We start from the raw sequence: 22,505 nt of genomic DNA on the forward strand, positions 1-22,505 counted from the left end.
CCTTGGAGCCCTTTGGTTCCTAGTTGTGCATGTTAAAATTCATTGAAATCATATATGCTAGAAGTAGCCATTTTGACTTTGAGGCTTAATATGCTCCAAAGAATAATTGTATCATTTCGTTAAGACTTAAGGTATAATACATTATTTATACTGTTTCATTACAGGTACATTAAAGGAAGACATAGCTACGTCCGGCATCGCGAGTCTGACAGAGAAACTCACCAATCATCAAGACGAGAAGGTCAAGGAAGCGGCTGCATCCCTCCTAAATACAATCCAGATACTGACCACTGAGAGATGACCACTGGATCTTCCCCTTAACGGTCAAGCATCTGTCCAAGATTAGATTATGTGGCGTCTAGTATATTACTTGGTCATTTTACATCTTCATATTGGGGATGTGCGCTTTAAGGGCTGCCTGCCTTTCAGGAAAATCAAAAGATCAAACTTTAACATAATCTATCAAAGCATTTACCATATATTTAGTTTATAATGTGGTTCATAGATATCTTGGTTAATAAAGATACCATTGTCATTGTTTAATTAATGTACTATTAACTTTTTTGTACTTTAAAACATGTCAAAAGTTCATTTTTGTCACTTTAAATCAACTAAACCAGTTCAAAAAAGTACAGTCAAACCAGTCTATAAAAGACATTAGTGGCACATAGCAAAAACTTCTTTGATAGACATGTGTCCTTTAAAAAGAGGTGAATTATTTAGTTATTTAATTGCACCAAATGGGGTTGAAAGAACCTGTCCTTTATAGACATGTGTCCTGTGTATAGAGGTGTCCTTTATAGACAGGTGTCCTTTACACAGGTATCCTTTATAGACATGTGTCTTTTACACAGAGGTATCCTTTATAGACATGTGTCTTTTACACAGAGGTATCCTTTAGAGACAGGTTTCCTACCCAGAGGTATAATTTATAGACAGGTAACCTTTATAGACAGATGTCCTTTACCCAGAGATATCCTTTATAGACAGGTGCCCTTTATATAGAGGTATCCTTTATAGACAGGTGTCCTTTATACAGAGGTATCCTTTATAGACAGATGTCCTTTATACAGAGGTGTCCTTTATACAGAGGTGTCCTTTATACGGAGGTATCCTTTATAGACAGGTGTCCTTTATAGACAGGTGTCCTATATACCGATGTGTCCTTTACAGGAGGTTTGACTGTACACCATTATGTAGTTAGTAACTGGTTTACCACTGACATGACTCTGACTATTTCTAGGCTTTGTCTCATGATCACCGACTAAAGTCAGTGTTCTGTCAGTGTTATTGATTTGTTCCTATCATTAAGTACCTGGGCCGTATATAAGAACAAACCAGAGTTAGTTCTGAAAAAAGGTATTGTATAAAACAGGGTATTGTTTCAGAGTATATAGGTAACATTAAAGATAAATGTCACTGTATTATATAATGATTATTCCTTTTTCTTCAAGAATCTTAGTTAATTGCTGAAAGTGCTAAATTAAAATGGAAATTGTGTTGTAGGTTGTAGGATACAGGCAATTACAAACTTATATAAGATATACAAACAATTATATATCAAAACACAATGTTTTGATCGGATATCAAAGATACTAGCAATTTTTATTTTAAACTATTATATAATTACTTGATGTTTTGGATCAAATAAAAAATGAGACCAATATTATTGAACCAAAAATAAGTTATTATCTCTTTTCAGATTAAGTTATTCCCCTTTGTTTAATCAGCACGATATACATGTATTAGATTGCAATACTGGGCATTAAGAAATCAAGATGGTGATTTGTATTTCCTTTTCCATGTAATAATTTAATTAGGAGTTTTGAACTATTTTGTCTTGTTTATATTGATCTAAAGTGCAATACTTAGGACATTAAACAGAAACACTGCCATGTGTAGTATAAAGTTTGTATCTGTTATCATAGACGTAACTATTTAGGTTTTCCTGTTAAAAAAAACAGGATTTCTTTTTTGTTCTATGTAGAAATTGATAATATCTTACTGACATCATTCATGAAGTTGATGTAAGTTTGTTAGGAAAATTTTGTTTGCTTGTTTGTTTGTTTGTTTGCTTGCTTGTGTTTTTGTAATATTACCACAAGCCTTCCACCTCAGGATTTCGAGTTTGAATCTTATGTAGGGCAGTTGCCAGGTAATGACTGCTGGTTGGTGTTTTTCTCCGGGTACTCTGGCTCTCCTTCATCATCTCAACCTTAAATGACCCAGGCTGTTGATGGGATGTTAAACTTATCAAACCAAATGTTTTTGTCCTATCAATATTTACTGATAAGGACATAACAGGTTTTGATAGGAAAGGAAAACCAAAGTTCCCGGAAAAAAATCCTGAATCTACGGCCACTGCCATATGTTCAATTTTCAACTTGCAACATGAGGTAGATTGGTGATGATTGAATGTGATATCATGGCTCCCATTTGTACATCAGATTATAAAGCTTTATTTATGTTAATCATTATAATCATTAAAAAACAAAACCAACAATGGTCCATCTAAAGGGCTTAATACACTAATATGTTGCTAATGACAATATTACTTACTAGTGTTGTATTATTCTATGATGTGTTGATGAAAACCCTACTCGTTTGTTTCTATGGTAACACATACCAGTGACCTTAAACTTTTTTCTTTCTTTTTTTTTGACAATGCGATATATAAAATAAACTATTATTTATGTATTACCACCAATGTTGATATAGTCACTTGTACTTGTTAGTGATACATGATGTCGCTATATACACCGAGACCATTTTATATCCACAAAGTATATACCATAGATAAGGATATTTTGGATGTGTTTATATTTTGGTTCATTCAGCATCTGGCCCTCAAATTTTAACATCATTAGTATCAAATATTTCTTGAATATTTTTTTTTCACTGTATGTATAACTATGAAGTCATTCTTTCGGCATGTTTCATACACCCAATCATCAAATTTAAACACCTAAATGAATCCAGCCCATCTAGATAGAGGGTGAGGGGCAACCAAAGTATTGGGAGACGAAACTATCCTAATTTTTGGTATGACTTGTATCAATATCGCCTTAAACCAAAGGTTGAATTGTTGATGTTTTATCGTATTAATTAATCCTGTGTGTTGACATATATAAGTAGTTAGGTAAACATATATATATGTGTGTGTGTGTATTTGTGTTATTAGCTCAAGCATATAAACATTACAAAATGTCCACCATAATGATGCATTCATGTAATTATATATAACTCACGTCCTCATTTTTGTAAATATTTTAATGTTAAAATAATTAACTCTAGAGTTTTATGAACATTATTCATTGCATACAGATGTGTATCACTTATATTCAGCGTAAGCTGGTTTTAAAGTCAGATGTAGGAAACCTGGAAACATTATTGATGAGGTTTTAAATGATGTACATAACTATATATATATGATTTGTTTGTAATTCCAAAATTTTACAATCAATATCTAAAGAAATTTGATGAAGTCTCAAAACAGAAAAAGCATTACAGCTCAAGGGAGACAATCCATTTTAAGAAAATGTTTGTCGTGTATATATTGAAATAGACATTTCAGCCACACAGTCTAAAACGTAATTATGTGGCTATGTAGGTCTCAGTATCTTGTCTGTGCGGTAGTAAGGAACGTCGAGGGTGGTCACTTTTTGAAAAGGTGACCACAATTTTGTGTACCCCCGGTGCAGGTCACAATTGGTGGCAGCGGTTGGATATAATCTATTATGTGTTTTCTATTTTATAGCCCATAACAAATCAACAATTTGTGTTTCCCACAAAGCCAAAATTTTATGTTGAAAAAAAAAATTGTTAGAAGATGTAAAATTCTGACTACATTTGACAAAACAAAGAGTCGTCGAATTAAGTTAGACTTGTACATAACTTTTGGAGGGTAAACTTAGCCATATCAGAATTATACAACTATTTTACATACAGTATCTATTGAAAAGATTAATACTTGTTCTTTTACATTTGATTATTTACATTATATGAATGGTGTGCCCATGATTCGTCATGGAGTCGATAGGTATTTACCTGTTGTTTGTAATCATTGGATCAGGTTTAAAAGTGTTCTTTACAGAAATATTCTTGTTACACAACCAACTATCATAAAGGGAAATGGGGATTATGTGGCATTTTGGTGTCTAGTACTACCTTTACTTTGTCACCCTTCACCAAACTTTTTTGTCTGATAAAGGGGGAAGTTACATCAAAATGGAAAGGTCAACATGTCTTGGTTGGCAACAAGAATATATTAACATTGTTCTTTTTAAAATCAGCCTTTTCGGCTTACTACATAATAAAAACATTGTCAGATTATACTTGATCTCATTATTATTCGGGATTTGCTTATTACAGAGTTATCTGCACTTGTGGGTAGGTATTGATTGTGACGTCATGTTTTTGCGAGGGTAACGTCATACTTTTCGGAGAAAATGATATGAATTGTGCTCACAAAATAATGACGTAACAATCGATAGTCCGCAAGGGAGCTAACTCTGTAATATACAAAGAAGGAATAAGTTCTTATTAGTGATGCGATTAAGTTAATTAACCTCATTTCAATATATAACCACATTTCAATGTCACACCCTCATTGTCCTATTTTCACCAGTCCAAAGCATTCCAATATATGGTAGACAACTATTGCTGTAGTGCGATCATCACTTTATGGTTGATCTGGGACCAACAATATTTTAAAATTTCTGTTGCCTTGAAGGCCTGCAATCTTTACATAGTTTCTGTTGCCTTTCATGAGGCCAACAGTCTTTAGACTAGGACTCAAGACCGGTTTCTGTTGCCCTTCATGAGGCCTACAGTATTTAGACCAGGGCTCAAGACCAGTTTCTATTGCCCTTCATGAGACCCACAGTCATTAGACTAGGGCTCTTAAGAACAGTTTCTGTTGCCTTTCATGAGGCCTACAGTATTTAGACCAGGGCTCAAGACCAGTTTCTGTTGCCTTTCATGAGGCCCACAGTATTTAGACCAGGGCTCAAGACCAGTTTCTGTTGCCTTTCATGAGGCCTACAGTATTTAGACCAGGGCTCAAGACCAGTTTCTGTTACCTTTCATGAGGCCTACAGTATTTAGACCAGGGCTCAAGACCAGTTTCTGTTGCCCTTCATGAGGCCTACAGTCTTTAGACCAGGGCTCAAGACCAGTTTCTGTTACGTTTTATGAGGCCTACAGTATTTAGACCAGGACTCAAGACCAGTTTCTGTTGCCCTTCATGAGGCCTATAATCTTTAGACCAGGGCTCAAGACCGGTTTCTGTTACCTTTTATGAGGCCTACAGTCTTTAGACCAGAGACCAGTTTATGTCTGTAGATAATGGTCCAAAGTTTCTGTTTAACTTGAGCTCTATAAGTTTCTGTTTGCCTTAAGGCTCACTATCTTAAGAGCAGGTCTTCAAGTTTTTATGGTTTTGAGGCTAGCTGTCTATAATCAAAACTCAGAATTTTTTGCCTTGTGTCCTACAATCCATAGACCACCTGACACCATATTCCTGTGGGCTTGAGGTCTGCGGTATTTAGACCACTTCAGTACATTGTTCCTGAGGTTTGAGGTCTGCCGTCTGTAGACCACCTGACACCATATTCCTGTGGGCTTGAGGTCTGCGGTATTTAGACCACTTCTGTACAATGTTCCTGAGGCTTGAGGTCTGCCGTCTGTAGATCACCTGACACCATATTCCTGTGGGCTTGAGGTCTGCGGTATTTAGACCTCTTCTGTACAATGTTCCTGAGGCTTGAGGTCTGTAGACCACCTGACACGATATTCCTGTGACTTGAGGTCTGTCGTCTGTAGACCACCCGACACCATATTCCTGTGACTTGAGGTCTGCCGTCTGTAGACCACCCGGCACCATATTTCTGTGACTTGAGGTCTGCCGTCTTTAGACAGTGGTTTCACATTAGTGTCTGTTTCGCTGAACGCCCTATACATCACTGTGCTTCCTATACATGTATACAGATCATGTGGATCATGATAATTTTTCTGTCTATGTAGACAATTTTACTGTGTCAAAACTTTGTAGCTGATGTAATGAAAACAATGCCTTTGTATGTGGTAAGTCTGTCCTCAATTAAAATCATACACATATTAATATAAGTCTTGTTTTCTGTTAGACCAATATTACCTTGGTTGAAGTATTACCTTTGTAGGTTTTTACCAATATCAAATTAGTTTGAGAGGGTCTGTATTGTTGAACGCTAAAAAATCAAAAATAAGATAGTCACGCTTGAAATAGCATTGGAGCAGGATTCTACTTGAACCATGTGGAACTATAGATTTACATTGTTTTGTAAAAGGAATTCCTCACATACAAGATCTAATCCCAATGTGTCGAAAACAAACTTCATCTTGTTGGACTCTGTTCTTCTTGATGCCTTGAGTCTTCCCCTGAGACACTGTGTAAGCTTGATAATCAGTTGTTTCGGATCATCTGTTGCATTCCTGAATCGTTTCTTCGAAGTCTCGGGTCCCTTTTGATGTTACTGATCTCCTCTCGTTTGTTTTCTCCACTGGCTCCAGCTCTTTTTCCTTCCTTTTCTTCTGCGCCAAACCTCTCTTCCCACATGCTGTATATAAATGTGAATATTCCTTTCACTTTCATGTCAATGTTCCCAGAAAGCATTGATTCGAGATTATTATTGACGTCCTCATCGAACTGTTTCCATGCATGCTGCCTTGTTAAATCTCCCCGGTCACCTCGCTCTCTTTCTCCGTTCCTCTCCTTGTCCTGTCTGATCCTCCCATTGAGAGTCTGCATCACCGCTTTGCATCTCTTATCTCTCTGAGGCTGTTACTATTGTAGTAGTCTTCCCGAACCGCCTCTTCCGTCTCACCAGATTGCTCTGTGCGTTGCAACATTTTGAGAATTGGAACGCAGTCCATCTTTGTGCGGTGGATCTTCAATCCTCTCTCGTTCTTACAGGTCTTTCCGGAACTTCATTTGCTCTCCTTTATTTCGTTGTTCTCACTCTCATCCATATTCCGTTGCGGTGTCTTTTCCAAAATGGGTCCCATGGGTCGCTCATGCGACACCGTGGGATGAATTGATGATCTACCGTCATACAAAGATAAAAAAACGGAAATATATATGACCTATTGCTTCTTTATGGCTTTCAGCAAAGAAAGGTTTCCAGTCTGCTTACCAAGTGTGAGGTTATCGGTGCCAGGACAGTGTTAGAGGTTAAGCAAAATAAGGCTATTTACCAAGCTCTGAACCCAACTAATAGCTTTGTAGAACTCAGGGCTAATCAGCCACTTGCTTTGGTCACATCTTTGAGTCCGGGAGACTATTGGGGGAGCTTTCAGCAGATAGGTCATCTACTGATAACTCTGGCACTTCAGTAAACAATGTCACTGATGCTACACAGCCAAATACTGAAACATAAGATAGTATTACCAGGGAAAATATAAGCATAGCCAAAGACTTAGATGTCCGGGCAAATACTTCCTCATTGACCGAGAGAGAGAACGATATTCTGTTAGCCTTGTTAGAAGATACTGAGACATATTTGCCAAAGATCTATCAGAACTAGGTACAACTAACCTATATTTCCATGAGATAGATACAGAGAATACCAAGCAAAGGTATTTTAGAACCTCGCCACAGGCAAAGTCAGAGATAGAGTGACAAACTAAGGAAATGTTAGACAATAGAATTATTGAAGAGGCAAGCACACCGTGGCAAAGTTCAGTGGTATTGGTAAAGAAGGCGAATGGAGAGTTCAGATTTGCTGTTGACTATCGCAAGGTTAACCAGGTCACATTGCCTATGAGCTTTCCATTTACAAGGTTCGATGATATTTCAGACATAATAGGTCAAGCCAAAGCTCGATACATTTCTAGTTTAGACTTAAAGTCAGGATTCTGGCAGATTCCTTTATAAGAAATTTCTAAGCAGAAAACAAGGCTTGTCACTCATCAATGTGTATAGCAATTTACGAAACTTTCATTTGGTCTATCAAATTCTCCGTCAGCATTTTCCATGGTCATATCTGAAGTGTTAAGAGATTTGACATACAAGTTTGCCCTCGTCTACATAGACAATAGACTTGCGTTCCCTGCTAGAGAATCACTTGAACTATTTATCTCAGGTATGTCAGAGTCTGTTTGAGGCTAATTTACGGCTTCTCCCGTCGAAATGTCATTTTGCTATGCCAGAAGTAAGATACCTTGGCCTCACATTTTCAAAGAGTGGCATCAGTGTGGAACAAGAGAAAACCAAGGCAGTTCCAGAGTATTCCATTCCTAAGTCTGTGCATGATATTAGAGTATGTTTAGGACTATGCAACTACAGTGTACTATCAGCGAGTCTAATGACTTAAGTTAGGACAATGGTGTTCTGTACCATCTGTACTACCCTAGGGGTAGGGTCCTAAAAGTGTTAGAGTTATCACACAGTCCATGAGAAATGACATACTACTGGTATATCATGACTCTTTAACAGCAGGCCACCAGGGCATTGAGAGAATGTTTTATAGCATCAGGCTGAAAAACTAGTGGCGAAAAATGTTTAGAGATATAAAGTATTACTGTAAGTCATGTGAAGTGTGTGCCAGGTCTAGGCAAAATGTGCATCATCGGGATGCACCTCTGAAAGCTATGTCTATTGAAGATGTGTTTGGTACGATTCATATGAATATTCCAGGCCCTTAACCTAAAACCACACAAGGTAATTGGTACATTGTTCTGATTGTAGATTCTTTTTCAAAGTGGTGCGAGGCATTTTCGTTAGTGTCAAATAAGGCTACAGAGGTAGCTAGGATCTTTTGTATAATGAGTTCATCTGTAGATATGAAGCTCATAGAGCTATTCTCACAGACAGAGGACAGAACTTAATGTCACAGCTAATCAAGGAACTGTGTCATATGTTTCATATAACAAAGTTGAATACATCTTCTTACCATCCTCAGACAAATGCAACATGTGAGCGTATGAATGACTCTATTGTTTCTACACCGAGAACATTTTGCAACGAGAAGCATAATAATTGGCATAAGACACTACCAAGTATTATGCTGAGTTATAGGGCAGCTCCATCTACCACAATCTTCTCAGTTTTCCCCTTATTTCCTCTTGTTTGGTCGTGAGTGCTGTATACCCATTGATACAGCATTGATTCCTAATCCTAGTATTTCCAAGACAGCACAGGACCATATTACCAAGGTAATGCGCAACCAGGAAATATACGCAGATATTGCAAAGGAGAATATATAAAAGGCACAAAAGAAATATTTAAGTCAACATGACAAGTCCAAAAACCCAGGCTTTGTGGTAGTGCAGAGAATATGGTTACATTTTAAGAAGGTACCAGTGGGTTTTTCAAGATTTGTCAGAAGTGAGTAGGAGGACCCTACTACATACATCACTATGGTCTTTGACAATCACAGGCATAGTCTCAGAGAATGTTATAAAGTAAGACAAACAGAGTCGTGAAATCTTTGATACATGCCAATAGAATGAAACTTTACACACGTCCAGAACTCAGACCTACAAAGCCCCTCCCATGGCACATGGAGTTGAAGTTGATCAGAATCCAGAACTGATTAAAGAACAATTTATCTTCTATGTTGATGCTTTAACTAAGGCAATAGGGTATGCATTTGGACAGCCTGCGAAATGCTGAAGGAAAAGAAAGGTGCGTTGCTTATCCAATGAGAGCATTGAGAAAAGCAGAGAAAAACTTGGAAATAACATATTTAGAAGGCGTAGCATTGGTAGAAGGTACAAGATGTCTTCATGTTTACCTAATTGAAGAACAGGATACTACCTCCTGCACAGTTGAGATGGAACCCAACTCAGAACCCATAAATGATAGAAATTATACCAATACACAAACATAAGAAAGGCAGGTATGGCTCACAGTAGATAGAATTATATGTTGCAAACCTAGCAAAGGTGTCGAGTGGTATAGAGTATTTAAAGTGGGTAGAAAAGAAGGAAACTTCATGGGTAAATAGAGAGGTGATACATGAACATTTGATTCGGAAATTTCACATTAACAGAACTCTCCAAGGTTGTAGTAAGAAAAAGAAGATTTTTAATGATATTTTCGAATAATTGCAATTTCCAACCGGAAGGTGACGTTTTACAGAAAAGTGGGACTAAGCTCCATTTTTTATTCTACATAAAATATCCCAAATAGAAAGAAATTTGTCTTACTGTTAATGAAATCGATCTTGACATAAATTTAAAACCGGAAGTAAATCATAGCGGCCATAATGTATTTTTGTCCAACATAAAAATGCTGCTGTCACACCTTCGTATCCAACTTGCTGTGCAGAAGAATAATAAAAACAACAGAACAAATACCATAGGTGAAAAGCCCTTAAACAAATAGAGTAATCGTGTCCAATTGGTTTCTTTGGTCATTGAAAATTTTCTGTCATTTTCTATAGTAATATTAACAATTATACACGAAAGAAGAGTTCTACTTGTACATGTACAGTACACAGGCAAACAGTTCTGTCAAAGTTCGTCCAAGCGAAGAAAATTCGGTATTATATGAAGAGCCTTGCGTAACCAAAACGAGGTTTTTGTAGTAAACTTGGTTTAAACTACTTCGCTAAATGTTAAATGAAACCCGACAGCGAAAGTATTGTGATAATAGATTGACAGAAGAAGAATAGTCTTATCAATAAGATAATACACCTAAAAACAAAGAGTTAAAACTCAACCAATACACAATAAAGCCCATGTTTGCTGAAAGAATGATCAAAACTCCACTTGGGTCGGAATAGGTGAGCACTTAACTGTTATAAGGCTTCGTTTTGTCCTCACGAGTCGGGCCAATATTGTTCTGAAGGGACAGCTGACATAAAAACGACATTGATCACATTACTGTAGCAATCTGTTCCTCAATGCACCAAGATATGCATTAGGCAATGCACTTCATGAGACGCAAATCGACAGTTTTTCTAAGGAACATATTTCTTTAGAGGATATTTTCGTATACCGGAGTATTGTTCCACTACTAGATAATGGCGTGTCGTACAAAACTTAAATGCAGGCCTGTCTCTTTTGGTATAGTATTTAGTCTCTCCGCGATTGGATTCTTTTACGTTTTTACAAATACAGGAATTATCGACACTTTCAATGTTTCACCGAACGAAATCGACCAGCCGAAAGACATACCGTTTAGAAGCACGAAAGACAAATATCCAAGTTTTACAGGGAAGGAGGCAGTATTGGCACAAAAAGGCGGTCATCATCAAGGTCAGAAAAAATGGTCAGTTGTACGTGTGGCACACAAAGACAATGGGTCAACACAGAACGATAGCCCTACCCAAGTCAACTCTAGACAACGCTTCCTGGATTTTGCAAAAGAAGATATTCTACATACGGTAATTCTTCATTTTCACAGTTCCTTTTCAATCACACAATTATACTCATTCAGAATTGCGTTTCACTAAACCCGTCAACTGTTATGCTTGTACGTATTAGAAATAAGTTTGTTTTACCTCTTTTTAATAGCAGTAATGTTCCCAAACTTTCGAATCGTGTCTTACAAAATTCGAAAGAAAGCGGAAGACGTTGGAGAAGCAGACGTCAGTTCCTCTTTTGATGCACATGGATTAAACCTTTTGGTTTTCATAAAAGTACTCATTTATCGATTTTAAGTCTTGTCTTTATTTTTCCTGCTTCGATAAGTTGGTGGTATCATGATCATTTCATGCAAATTAAGTTTTAATTTCAGTAAACGTTCAGGAAGGCGTCCATCATTGGTCATGGTACCTTCGCCATAATGTTAGATTCTCTCGGTACTATTTTTAGTTGTTATATAAAAGCTATGGTGATTGTCTGACTGGTTTTATTGGTGATAGTGGGAATTCGGAGTTCCTGGAGAAGAAGCGTCGCCATATGTTACCCTACATGGACTTGAACTCGCGTTCTAACAGAGGAGAGCAAGTGGTAGAATGAGCGCTGATCGTGAACAGTGCGTTTACGTCTTGGAAGTCTTATACGATTCTGCTATGCGGCTAGAGAATATTGTGTATTAGATACAATTATGTAGATAACTCAACGTACATGTAATTTTGGTGATATTTCAATTCAAAAGTATATACATGTAACTTCTAATAGATTGCATAAAGGATATCACATCTGGCAACTATAATACCATGGAATACTAAGTGGGGGATATTGCACCACTTTTCCTTCAATATTTCATCAAAAAGACCTTATATACGATGATTGGGGATATTGCACCACTTTTCTTTCAATACACCTTATATACGATGTTTATTTCATTTTGTTTGTTTTATCAGAAACCCCCTACGTACATACCAAAGTTAAAGAACCCGTGTTGGTACGAGACCATTGGGGGTGAACAGACCCTCAGATGCCTGCCATACTTTATGATAGTGGGACAAAATAAGTGTGGTACCACCGACCTGTACAAGAGCCTCGTTACCCATCCGGATGTGGTGTCGGCCAAAGGCAAGGAACCACAGTTCTGGGCTAGGTTTCGACATTGTTACTGTAAGTCATGACAGTGGCGAGAACGTTCATAGATTTGTAAATATCGACTAGAATGTGGTCGATGGCAACTTCGCTAGCCAATCGTACTCTACCTGCAGAAGACGGTGGGTTCAAACTGATATAAATTGTAACCAATTCTTAGACCCCTATGATTTTGATGCAGAATGACAGCTGAACAGGCGAGTTGTTTAATAGTGAACATATTCCGCATCATACATTTCTAATTTGGAAACATATTTAATTTTGAGTTTCAATATTTTCAGTTGATAAGAAACAAAAACCATATGCAAACCTTTCACCGCTAAATTTAAAGGAAATCACTCTAATTGTGGGTAAACACATGTGCATTTTGTTTACATATTGTCATAATTGTACACAAATCATTGGGATTATTTTCTCTGCCAATTTGTAGGCTGTGGCAATCTGACGTATGACTTCCTTTGTTCTCGTAAGTATTGTGACGTCATGTTTATATAAATGCAAATGTGACCTACATGGTTTCAAGTTTAAATTGTAGGCCTACATATTACAATTAAAATTAATTTTGACTCCTTATTTGTAAAATAGTTAGTAAATTTTAAAACATAATACGTTGATGATGCGGAAATACAAAATGTATATCGGACCATGTCGCTGTCCATCACGCGACTTTTACATACACGGCATGCCAATGTACATATTAATATGTGCTATATACACGACATACAAATGGTTTCTAATAAATTGAAGTACTCACCGAGAAATTGTTCAGGTCATCTTGGCAGTATATATTTCTTACTTTGGGACTAGGTGTCTACCGTGCGCTCAGCACGCGAACCGCACGCGAACGCGAAGCACGATGTCGACCTATATTTATGTCTAAGCAAGGGCAGTCTTGATATGTCTGGTAAAGTTCATGAGAAAAACTAATGGTAATGAATTTAAATGATATTGTATTGGCTTCATTTTTTTTTTTTTTTTTTTTTGAGAAAGTAACGTATTGCGACTACAAAGGAAAGTGTCTCTTTGACGGTTAAAAAAACTTAGGAATAATCGCACCACCCTGGCGTACATCTTTTACAAATATTGGAAATCGACATTTTGACCTCTGAACTCTGGGTCAGGACTTACGCGCTAAAACACGACAGAGAACGCGAATATTTAACAGAGAAATTAATCTTTTGTCAGCCTAAGATACATGTGAGTTAAGTAATATTTTGAATAAATATTGTTGAAAATCATTTACGTGAGCACACTTTTCAAATGCGTCTGAGCGTAAATCGAATTACCTCTGAAAGTTACAAACAATTTGTTGATCTTTAAAATACACTCTTTCCTTTCATTTACAGATCACCGACCATGGACTTTGAAAGAATACATCAGCTATTTTAATCCCGCCGCGAAGAAAATAGAAAAGTTCCTTAACTCTGATAAACAAAAGAAAGCATATCGAAGTGAGGAACTTATAACAGGTATGGCGAATAATGGTGATTAACACACAATGAACACAATCTTACACGAGCACAATAGAAACGACTCTGGTGACACGTTCTGAACAAAGACCTTATTTATGTATGCTAAGTTACAACCAATGCTATTTAAATGGACATTACTTCGTTTGAATATCAGGAAAGTTGAATTGTTAACCTCGAAATGATAAAAAACCTCTATTCTCACATCAAAAACGGTTGTATTGCATGCAACATTTTGGTATTCGTATTTCGTATTGGTTCAGAAGCGAATTTTCACCAACAATCAAATCATAATTGCATGGGATATCAAGCGTATATGTAGATATAAAATACTGATTTTTAAGTGCTTTGAGTGATCGCTGAGAAATGTTTTGTCTGGCTTGCTCTTCATCAGTGATGTGCAACGTGAAAAATTTAAGTCACTTTTAAGCAGTAGTCGGTGAATAGTATTGGTAAATAAAGCAGTAGTCGGTAAATAGTTTTGGTAAATAAAGCAGTAGTCGGTAAATAGTTTTGGTAAATAAAGCAGTAGTCGGTAAATAGTTTTGGTAAATAAAGCAGTAGTCGGTAAATAGTTTTGGTAAATAAAGCAGTAGTTAGTAAATAGTTTTGGTAAATAAAGCAGTAGTCAGTAAATAGTATTGGTAAATAAAGCAGTAGTCAGTAAATAGTATTGGTAAATAAAGTAGTAGTCAATAAATAGTTTGGTAAATAAAGCAGTAGTCGGTAAATTGTTTTGGTAAATAAAGCAGTAGTCGGTAAATAGTATTGGTAAATAAAGCGGTAGTTGGTAAATAGTATTGGTAAATAAAGCAGTAGTCGGTAAATAGTATTGGTAAATAAAGCAGTAGTCAGTAAATAGTATTGGTAAATAAAGCAGTAGTCGGTAAATAAAGCAGTAGTTGGTAAATAGTATTGGTAAATAAAGCAGTAGTCGGTAAATAAGTAGTATCGTGTAAATAGTATTGGTAAATAAAGCAGTAGTCAGTAAATAGTATTGGTAAATAAAGCAGTAGTCGTAAATAGTATTGGTAAATAAAGCAGTAGTAGTAAATAGTATTGGTAAATAAAGCAGTAGTAGTAAATAGTATTGGTAAATAAAGCAGTAGTCAGTAAATAGTATTGGTAAATAAAGCAGTAGTTGGTAAATAGTATTGGTAAATAAAGCAGTAGTTGGTAAATAGTATTGGTAAATAAAGCAGTAGTCAGTAAATAGTATTGGTAAATAAAGCAGTAGTCAGTAAATAGTATTGGTAAATAAAGCAGTAGTCAGTAAATAGTATTGGTAAATAAAGCAGTAGTCAGTAAATAGTATTGGTAAATAAAGCAGTAGTCAGTAAATAGTATTGGTAAATAAAGCAGTAGTCAGTAAATAGTATTGGTAAATAAAGCAGTAGTCGGTAAATAGTATTGGTAAATAAAGCAGTAGTCAGTAAATAGTTTTGGTAAATAAAGCAGTAGTCAGTAAATAGTGTTGGTAAATAAAGCAGTAGTCAGTAAATAGTATTGGTAAATAAAGCAGTAGTCGTAAATAGTATTGTAAATAAAGCAGTAGTCAGTAAATAGTATTGGTAAATAAAGCAGTAGTCGTAAATAGTTGGTAAATAAAGCAGTAGTCGGTAAATAAAGCAGTAGTCGTAAATAGTATTGGTAAATAAAGCAGTAGTCGGTAAATAGTATTGGTAAATAAAGCAGTAGTCGGTAAATAGTATTGGTAAATAAAGCAGTAGTCGGTAAATAGTATTGGTAAATAAAGCAGTAGTCAGTAAATAGTATTGGTAAATAAAGCAGTAGTCAGTAAATAGTTTTGGTAAATAAAGCAGTAGTCAGTAAATAGTTTGGTAAATAAAGCAGTAGTTAGTAAATAGTTTGGTAAATAAAGCAGTAGTCAGTAAATAGTATTGGTAAATAAAAGCAGTAGTCAGTAAATAGTATTGGTAAATAAAGTAGTAGTCAATAAATAGTTTGGTAAATAAAGCAGTAGTCGGTAAATTGTTTTGGTAAATAAAGCAGTAGTCGGTAAATAGTATTGGTAAATAAAGCGGTAGTTGGTAAATAGTATTGGTAAATAAAGCAGTAGTCGGTAAATAGTATTGGTAAATAAAGCAGTAGTCAGTAAATAGTATTGGTAAATAAAGCAGTAGTCGGTAAATAAAGCAGTAGTTGGTAAATAGTATTGGTAAATAAAGCAGTAGTCGGTAAATAGTATTGGTAAATAAAGCAGTAGTCAGTAAATAGTATTGGTAAATAAAGCAGTAGTCAGTAAATAGTATTTGTAAATAAAGCAGTAGTCAGTAAATAGTATTGGTAAATAAAGCAGTAGTTGGTAAATAGTATTGGTAAATAAAGCAGATGGTATAGAAGCAGTAGGTAAATAGTATTGGTAATTAAAGCAGTAGCCAGTAAATAGTATTGGTAAATAAGCAAGCGTAGTGGTAAATAGTATTGGTAAATAGTATGTAAATAAAGCAGTAGTCAGTAAATAGTATTGGTAAATAAAGCAGTAGTCAGTAAATAGTTTTGGTAAATAAAGCAGTAGTCGGTAAATAGTTTTGGTAAATAAAGCAGTAGTCGGTAAATAGTATTGGTAAATAATGCAGTAGTCGGTAAATAGTATTGGTAAATAAAGCAGTAGTCAGTAAATAGTTTTGGTAAATAAAGCAGTAGTCAGTAAATAGTGTTGGTAAATAAAGCAGTAGTCGGTAAATAGTATTGGTAAATAAAGCAGTAGTCAGTAAATAGTATTGGTAAATAAAGCAGTAGTCGGTAAATAGTTTTGGTAAATAAAGCAGTAGTCGGTAAATAGTATTGGTAAATAAAGCAGTAGTCGGTAAATAGTATTGGTAAATAAAGCAGTAGTCGGTAAATAGTATTGGTAAATAAAGCAGTAGTCGGTAAATAGTATTGGTAAATAAAGCAGTAGTCGGTAAATAGTTTTGGTAAATAAAGCAGTAGTCGGAATAGTGTAAATAAAGCAGTAGTCGGTAAATAGTTTTGGTAAATAAAGCAGTAGTCGGTAAATAGTTTTGGTAAATAAAGCAGTAGTCGGTAAATAGTTTTGGTAAATAAAGCAGTAGTCGGTAAATAGTTTTGGTAAATAAAGCAGTAGTCGGTAAATAGTATTGGTAAATAAAGCAGTAGTCGGTAAATAGTATTGGTAAATAATGCAGTAGTCGGTAAATAGTTTTGGTAAATAATGCAGTAGTCGGTAAATAGTTTTGGTAAATAAAGCAGTAGTCGGTAAATAGTTTTGGTAAATAAAGCAGTAGTCGGTAAATAGTTTTGGTAAATAAAGCAGTAGTCGGTAAATAGTATTGGTAAATAAAGCAGTAGTCGGTAAATAGTATTGGTAAATAAAGCAGTAGTCGGTAAATAGTATTGGTAAATAAAGCAGTAGTCGGTAAATAGTATTGGTAAATAAAGCAGTAGTCGGTAAATAGTATTGGTAAATAAAGCAGTAGTCGGTAAATAGTTTTGGTAAATAAAGCAGTAGTCGGTAAATAGTATTGGTAAATAAAGCAGTAGTCGGTAAATAGTATTGGTAAATAAAGCAGTAGTCGGTAAATAGTATTGGTAAATAAAGCAGTAGTCGGTAAATAGTATTGGTAAATAAAGCAGTAGTCAGTAAATAGTATTGGTAAATAAAGCAGTAGTCAGTAAATAGTATTGGTAAATAAAGCAGTAGTCGGTAAATAGTATTGGTAAATAAAGCAGTAGTCAGTAAATAGAATTGGTAAATAAAGCAGTAGTCGGTAAATAGTTTTGGTAAATAAAGCAGTAGTCGGTAAATAGTTTTGGTAAATAAAGCAGTAGTCGGTAAATAGTATTGGTAAATAAAGCAGTAGTCGGTAAATAGTATTGGTAAATAAAGCAGTAGTCGGTAAATAGTTTTGGTAAATAAAGCAGTAGTCGGTAAATAGTATTGGTAAATAAAGCAGTAGTCGGTAAATAGTATTGGTAAATAAAGCAGTAGTCGGTAAATAGTATTGGTAAATAAAGCAGTAGCATTGACATGGATAAGTGGTTTTTTTTTATTTAGGTAAGAGCAATATAAGAAGATTGATCAACCGTGCTCGAATGAGTAAACTCGAGTCTATGATGTATAGAGAAATAAAACCAAAGAATGGTTGGTTTATACACAGACGTCTGCATCTTTTTTGGAATGATAAAATATCCTACCCCTACTACATGTATGTATGTTCATACAGTAGGGATAGGTTATTATATTTTTATCAAACTAGAAGCAGACGTCTGTGGTTTATAATGTTATATGTTAAAAACGTTCTTAGAAAGTCAAAGGCTTTGACTTACCAGCGTCTTAAATACATATGTTTAGCCATTTCTAGCTTGTCCATTCAGAGACCACATACAAATGTATTTGTGCAATATTAGCAAAACTATTCGAAATAAGCTTTACAGAAAATTTGTGGTTCCAGGCGAGGCAACTCCCTCGAACCTTTGGGACAACCGCTGGTGGTGGAACTATAGGGTGAATCTGGACGATACAGAACCGCCAGCTGTAACCAACGCGGATTACATACACCACTTAATGCCAGATCTTAAAATCATTATCATATTGAGGGACCCAGTAGTAAGGTTAGCATTTAAACTTAAGCTTGGCGATTTATAACATGTAACACTGTTCAGAGGACCCATTCCACGAGAAGTTGAATTATGTGGTAAGCACTTGGTAAGTCTGTATGTCGAGATAAGCATTTGATTGGGCTGTACAGTTGTCTGTCGAGCTCGAGGTATTAAAGCATTTGAATAGCTAGGCTGTATGTGAGGTAAGAGAATGTCTAAAATAACGATTCTTTGTCTTAGATTTTTGTATACCTATACTATATACTTTCCTCATTAACGTAAAGATATTAACATAATGTGTTTTTTATATTTCAGACTGTACTCGGATTATTTGTATGTAAGCAAATGCAATCGATCAGCCGAAGGTTTTCACCAGGAAGTGGTCAGAGAAATAAACTCATTTCAAAACTGCCGAAGAACAAATACAATCCGTTATTGTGTTTTTCGTAATACTTTTGACCAGGTTTGTACACACAACATGGCTAGGTCATCAACTCAATCAAACACAAATGAAATAAAAATAAACTTCTTAAAGACACATAATATATTTTACAAATATTTCTTTTTCAAAAGTGTCAATTATTTTATTCGTTTGCTCTCATGTATAAATCAATAATTGTGTTTTTGTTGTTGCTTTTGTTGTTCAACTTTTTGTCACTATAATATGTGATATATTTGACATGTATACTGCAAATAAAATGAATTTGGATGTACCACAGGGTTCTCTTCTTGGTCGATCACTTTTCAATCAGAATATAATCATTATAAAACGCCATACTATTGTAGAAATCATGTGCATGTATTTATAGTGTAACCATTATATCTGTGCATTTAACACTGACATTAATCATTAAATGATTGATTCTATATTGTAATCATTTTCTTGTTTTCTATTTTTTTTTATATTTCTACTTACAATCATCATTGGTTACCCACGTTAATCTGCATATATACGGTCTAATATAACCGGAGCATAGTGGAGGTTAGACACTGCGTCTCCGAGGGTGACTTATGATAGACACGGTAGAAACCAGATAGATTAAATGATTAAAACATTTTATTTATTGTATTTTCCCCAGACAAACGTCACCAGTAAAGCCCGTCTACAAAATGGATTTTATGCTGTTTATATAGAGGAATACATGAAGCTTTTCCCACGTGAGCAGTTTCATATTACAAGGCTGGAAGATTACGGCAAAAACAAATCTCAAGTCATGAAGGGAATATTCCACTTTCTAGATTTACGTAAGTTGTTTTTCCTGAAAAGAAATTAGATTAATTTAAGCATGGATGTGACTTCTTTTAAAATTTTTATCGGGGTATGAAAAAAATTGTTTATAAACTGTGAATTTCTGTAAAGTTAAAGGTAGGTTTTGCCCAATGAAATATAATGACAACGAAATTGAAGATTAGCCTATACACTGTATATAGAGATGTTTTCAGACCATTTCAAACATACAGCAAAAATTAAGGTGGTCATTTATCCAGCTTGACCAGGAAAATATTCCTTTAAAAATAAAGCGAGGTCAAACTTTACATAGAACAATGACGTACTGTTACCAACACAAGGTTGTACTGGGCAAGGCCTGCATCAGATGCAGCTTCTGTATCTTTAGCTGCATACTTCCTCTGAATTTTATATCCTAGTCTCTCCTTTATTCTGTGTTTGCATATCACAGAGTTATCTGCCCTTGCGGGTAGGTTTTGATTTTGACGTTATGTTTTTGCGAGTGTAACATCATACTTTTCGGAGAAAACTATGCGACCACAAAATAATGATGTCACAATAGATAATTATAAAAATATAAAAAATGTACCCGCAAGGGAGCTAACTCTGTAATATGGAGATGTTTTGTTCTAATATTATATATTTCAACATGTTTTATCTTCTTATTTAGGTGACTCTAGGAAGCCACAGAAAAAAACACAAATAAACAGTGGATCAGCTAAAAGAAAAAAAGCCGGAGAAATGTTACCGGAGACAAAAACCTTAATAACAGATTTCTATAGGCCTTACACGCAACATTTAGCCGATTTACTCAACGATACCCGATTTTTATGGCTTGACTAGATGTTCCTTAAATCAGGTATCTTTGACAATTTTTTTATAAACTGTATACAGGGGCGTAGCTTGCTCTTTAAAAAAAAGCCCGGGCTTGCACATAAAAAATCCTAGTATGGGTTATTCAGTCTTGAATGTAAATTAAAATCAAAGTTAAAATAACCTAAACGTTTACGTAGATGATTTATCTAAAATTGATAATACTGAAATATACGTTATGCGTTAATATGAATCTTCTAAGACACAAGATGGCTTGTTCAAGATTAAAACGAAAGACACGAAAAGTCAAAGGACGACAGATGAAATATCGAAAGTGACACCTCGCAAATTATAGTGACACAGAGTAGATTCTACTTAGATAGTCCGCTAAAACATGCTTATATTATTATGCTTTTTATTTATTTTTTTTGCCAAATATAAAGTCTATATATTAAACCAAAAAAAACCAACTTATAATAGGCAGGCTTAGCGGAAAAGATTCTATTTAGTAAATGCACAATATACTGACACATGTACTCTTGTGGGAGCGATACATTGTATAGAGAATTAAAACTTCCCGTCAAGATAGACTTTAAGAAGACAAATACTATTTTTTTCAATCAGTGCGACTTTTGTTCCTTACAATATGAGGCGCTGTTTTTATATTCATTCATTTTTTCACATATATGTATAATTCGATTTTTACACATAAAAAAAAATTCGATAACGTAAGAAAGTTCCGTCAATCTATCATCAAATCCCATTAGAGTCACTCAAGATACATGCAGGACTTATCATGAGATTTTCATATACTTTTTAAGTACTAAACATTAACACATAATTATCAGGTACAGGTAGAAAACAGTCTTATACCTTTGATTTTAATAAATATAGTTTAGCAATACCAAGCATTATCAAATATCATTTTCGGTGCTAAAATCTCCTTAAAACGATTTTCCGTCGGGGAGCTTCGCCCCCCTGAACCCCCTAACCAGGGCGCTGCCCTGGACCCGCTGGGAGCCTAGGCGGCCCCCAGACCCCTCGCCTGGGCTTGCACATGTAAAAGACTCTAGCTACGCCCCTTTTTTATAAACTGTATGTAATCACTGGGTGTCTATACAGATTGATTTTTAGAGAAATCTATCATGCAAACATTTTTTTCCCATTAAAATATCTATGCTCCAATTACACACGTCATATTGTTGTTTGTGTTGTATGTACAATTGATAAAATAGGAAAGCCAGAGGTAAATGAGAAAAAATCAATATACACCCAGAAGCTGGTATTCAAGATGTTTAAATCTAGGAAAAAGACAATTGTGTTTTATTCATTTGATAATTTGTTATCAAAATATCTTTCAGTGATCTTTTAACAATGTTGTACGGAATTCTTCAAAACGGTAAACAATTGAAGTGGATAAGTACCAGTCTACACAATAAGCTTGACAGATGAAGCAATTAATAGTTGAAGAAGGAAAATGGACGTGGCTAAAGGGTTGTCTGGCGATCAGTCAAATAGTGGTAATATGAAGGTACATCAACCATTCAGATACCGATAGCAGTTTCTGATTTATAAGAGTTACTTCCCTTTGATACTGTGGTGCTCTGTAGACTCTGGAGAATGATTAGTTGGTTGGACATAACGTCCTATTAACATCTAGGATCATTTAGGACAGCCTCTTATGTGTGCATTATGTGCTGTGTTTGTGAATGTTTTGGGGGCTACGGTATATAATTGTGTTTCTTTGTGATAGTGTGTTTTGGGAGACTGCGGTATATAATTGGGTCTCCTTGTGATAGTGTGTTATGGGAGACTGCGATATATAATTGTGTCTCTTTGTGAATGTTTTGGGGGCTACGGTATATAATTGTGTTTCTTTGTGATAGTGTGTTTTGGGAGACTGCGGTATATAATTGGGTCTC

The 22,505-nt window shown here is 35.3% G+C and overlaps 2 protein-coding genes across 3 annotated transcripts in view; both read left to right on the plus strand.

Annotated features, from left to right (window-relative positions):
• Positions 1 to 6,126, plus strand: part of LOC138323681 (rap1 GTPase-GDP dissociation stimulator 1-like) — a 49,898-nt gene extending 43,772 nt beyond the window's left edge. For both annotated transcript variants that reach the window (XM_069268458.1, XM_069268460.1), the window contains one exon: positions 165 to 6,126. In XM_069268458.1, the coding sequence (XP_069124559.1) occupies positions 165 to 301 (137 nt within the window). In that variant the 3' untranslated portion in view covers positions 302 to 6,126. The remainder of the gene's footprint in view (positions 1 to 164) is intronic.
• Positions 6,127 to 10,743: 4,617 nt separating this feature from the next.
• On the plus strand, positions 10,744 to 21,669 carry LOC138323682 (carbohydrate sulfotransferase 15-like). Its single transcript, XM_069268461.1, has 8 exons — positions 10,744 to 11,369; positions 12,294 to 12,507; positions 12,920 to 12,955; positions 13,836 to 13,958; positions 18,395 to 18,554; positions 18,858 to 19,005; positions 19,622 to 19,787; positions 20,441 to 21,669. Exons 1-8 carry the CDS (start codon positions 11,007 to 11,009, stop codon positions 20,611 to 20,613), a joined length of 1,383 nt encoding a protein of 460 aa, XP_069124562.1. The 5' UTR covers positions 10,744 to 11,006; the 3' UTR covers positions 20,614 to 21,669.
• Positions 21,670 to 22,505: the final 836 nt, after the last annotated feature.

The sequence above is a fragment of the Argopecten irradians genome, chromosome 5 (genome assembly GCF_041381155.1).
Source record: "Argopecten irradians isolate NY chromosome 5, Ai_NY, whole genome shotgun sequence".
Taxonomy (NCBI): domain Eukaryota; kingdom Metazoa; phylum Mollusca; class Bivalvia; order Pectinida; family Pectinidae; genus Argopecten; species Argopecten irradians.

Bases quoted from the DNA above. Each gene is read 5' to 3' on its own strand.
- LOC138323682 (XM_069268461.1), top strand. From the start codon at position 11,007: ATGGCGTGTCGTACAAAACTTAAATGCAGGCCTGTCTCTTTTGGTATA. The intron at 11,370-12,293 runs GTAATTCTTCAT...TTGTTTTATCAG, and splicing joins AAGAAGATATTCTACATACG to AAACCCCCTACGTACATACC. The intron at 19,006-19,621 runs GTTTGTACACAC...TATTTTCCCCAG, and splicing joins TTCGTAATACTTTTGACCAG to ACAAACGTCACCAGTAAAGC.